General features: G+C 32.9%; 1 protein-coding gene across 2 annotated transcripts in view; it reads left to right on the top strand.

The window, feature by feature from the left end:
• The window catches only part of LOC107702679 (group XIIB secretory phospholipase A2-like protein), an 11,198-nt gene that overhangs the window by 2,233 nt on the left and 5,917 nt on the right, over positions 1 to 3,048 (top strand). The window contains exon 2 of one of the 2 annotated variants that reach the window (XM_016505064.1): positions 1,667 to 1,755. In XM_016505064.1, the coding sequence (XP_016360550.1) occupies positions 1,667 to 1,755 (89 nt within the window). The remainder of the gene's footprint in view (positions 1 to 1,666; positions 1,756 to 3,048) is intronic. The other variant, XM_016505065.1, reaches the window with a different exon arrangement.

The raw sequence follows: 3,048 nt of genomic DNA on the forward strand, positions 1-3,048 counted from the left end.
AGCTGAGTCCTTAGCCATCTTCAAGAATCGGCTAAAAACACATCTCTTCCATCTTTATTTGACCCTCTAACTCTAGCACTCTCTATTCTAATTCTATTCTTTATAAAAAATTTAAAAACTAACACTTGCTTCTCTAATCTTTTTGTATTCTATCTATTTGTTTTCTTTTTATTTATTATACAATTAACAAAAACAAAAAAGGCCTCAAACACTAGCTTCTCTTTTCTTTTTGTATTCTATCTGTTTTCTTTTATTCATTATTTTTTAAACCTGATCACACCACTCTACAGATGACAGTAATAAATCAGAAAGTTTCATATGCTTATACCTGAGAATTTAGGAAGTACTTTATTTATCTCTTGAGTCTTGACTCCTTTATATTTCTGATTTAATTCTACAATGACACAGACTTGCATGTTCTGCTTAGCCTTTGACTGTTAATTGAATACAAATTAATGGAACTTACTTAATACATACAGAATTTGATTTAATTAGTTTAAATTTGTTAAGTACAAGTTAATGTTCTTAATGTTAAATGTTGCCTAAGGAGGGCAGTGGATGTAGTTTATTCAATCAGTATTCTTCATACACAATAAAAATGGTTAATATAGACCTATGTACAGTTTTAACAAAATAATTGCATAATAAACTTCTTGCGGGTTCATAAGTCCTACTGAACATTTGGTTGCAGGGCTTTGACTAAATGCCAAAGCTAAAATAACAAAGTAGTTGTAGTGTCTAACCTTATGCAACCATAATTTAAGATGATTTAAATAATGTTCCATGGACAGTATCACCTTCTCTTGAAATGATAAAGTCCATGCTCTGAATACCAAATGTGGAAATGTTTGATACTGTTTCACCATGAAGGCTATAGGAAGAAAATCTCATTTACTCATAATACTTATAATACTTCTTAGATAAGTGTCACATATGTGACACAAATATATGATTTCTCCATTATGAAACAGGCAATTAAAACTGTCACAAAGAAATTAATGAATGAAATAAACAAATATTTCACATTTACTGACATTGGGGTTACCTGGGGCTCTGTTTTAGGACCTCTGCTGTTTTAATTCCATATTTTACATTTAGGTGATTTTATCAGAACTTTTGTGAAGTTTTTAATAGCTATGCAAGTGATATACAACTATACCCTTCAGTTCAAGTTTGGAAGATCATAATTCCATAATAGATAGTTCTCAGCAGATGTCCCAAAATATAATAATACTGAATAAGACTGAATTAGCTGTATTGGGTAAATACATTCAGAGAAAAAACATTCTGGGAAAAAATGGCTTCTTCAGTTTCAAATGTTATGTCTGTAATACAAAAACCTGGGTATTGCTTGTTTAGATTCTGCTTTTTGCATAGTCCCTTATTTAATTTAATTTTAGGTTACTAAAGTTGAATACTGTCTGTAACTTAAGAAACAGCATGAAGCCAAATTAATCCAGTGTCATCCAGGAAAATATTCATGAAAAACAATGTTTTTGGTGCATTATAAATACACCGGCGTAACTGCTTTTGATTGTTTCCACATTTGTAAAGCTCTCAATGCTATTGTTATATAAAATGTATTCTAATAAAGGTCAATAGCAACTTTATGTTAATCACTTATTAAAGATATTATATATTATAATGTATCATTTCTGTTTTTCAGGTAAAGCTCCTCAGCCTCGTGCTGGATATCAAATGCCGGAGCCTAATGGTTGTAGCACCTTACTGCTTGGCTTCCAGGTACCGAACGGTGTATGTGTCTCGTTATTTCTACTAACATTAGTGGCCAGTCTGCCTCCTTGAATCTTTGATACTGTATGTTCTGTCCCTATGCATGGTCTGTGTGAATTCGGCCAATGAAGTGCACACTGGCCAATTAATCAAAGTTGTACTGTAAATAAAAAATCCATCCAAATCAACCAACTAATATTTACATGTTAGACAGGTGAAAAATTAGATGATTATTTTTACCTTTCTTGTCTGATACTTGATAAAAAAGACAGCCCTGCTTGGTAAAAGAAGAAAAGCACTGACAAATGACTTTGGGTTTTAAAGTATTGTACAGTGACATAATATGAAACAAGCTGGTAGATATCTCACTTCCAGGTTTGTAGCATCATATATGAAAAAGGTTTGAATATAAAGCACTTAGTAGTAAGTAAACTATATACTCTCTTATTTTCTTACACATTTATTCTTGTTTTCTCAAGCAATGTTATAGTATAATAACATTTTAAGTAAACCCCTAACTGTGGCAAACTGAGATTGGTTGATTTACATCAGACTCAGTCAAAATGACTCTTCCTTTCTAAGTGAATGGTTTTTGGCCATAGTTGCAATGTGTACCAGACCTCATGGCATTAAGTTAAAAGACTGGCTCTGCATGACCAGCATTGCACAGGCCAGCACAATTTCAGATATGGTGCTCCTAAATCGAGAGACTAGAGCAGACTCTGAAGAGATGGTGAACATCCAACAGGTCCTGGACAGTTAAGTTTGGCATCCAGCCAAAGCCCTGATAGGACTGCTGTCAGGAAAGAGGAAAGCAAATGTGCCAATTACTTTCACACAAACATGGACAGCCCCCAATGTAATTTCTGGAACTTGAATAAATTAAAACTTTGAGGTGTTAATTCAGAAATCACTTATGCAGGCGATATATCTGAATCCTCCTCTATGGGCGACAAATATAATTGTCTCATGTTTCAACATTACAAATTACGATGCGACTCTAACCACCATCACTGCATCTCTTAAATAACCACGGTTATGACTAAAGCAGGAGTCTTCAACCTTTTCACACCAAAGATGGACACCTTTGTTTGATATTGTTTAAAATTTAGTGATGCATTTAAAGTCTGGCATATTATAGTTTGGGTATTACCATAACAAAATTACATACTTTGCATACATTGAAAAGTGATTTTATAATTATACACAGTGTTGGGGGTAACGCATTACAAGTAACGCGAGTTACGTAATCAGATTACTTTTTTCAAGTAACTAGTAAAGTAACGCATTACTTTTTAATTTACAAGAGAATAT

The sequence above is a fragment of the Sinocyclocheilus anshuiensis genome, unplaced genomic scaffold, assembly GCF_001515605.1.
Source record: "Sinocyclocheilus anshuiensis isolate Anshui unplaced genomic scaffold, SAMN03320099.WGS_v1.1 scaffold6, whole genome shotgun sequence".
Lineage (NCBI taxonomy): Eukaryota > Metazoa > Chordata > Actinopteri > Cypriniformes > Cyprinidae > Sinocyclocheilus > Sinocyclocheilus anshuiensis.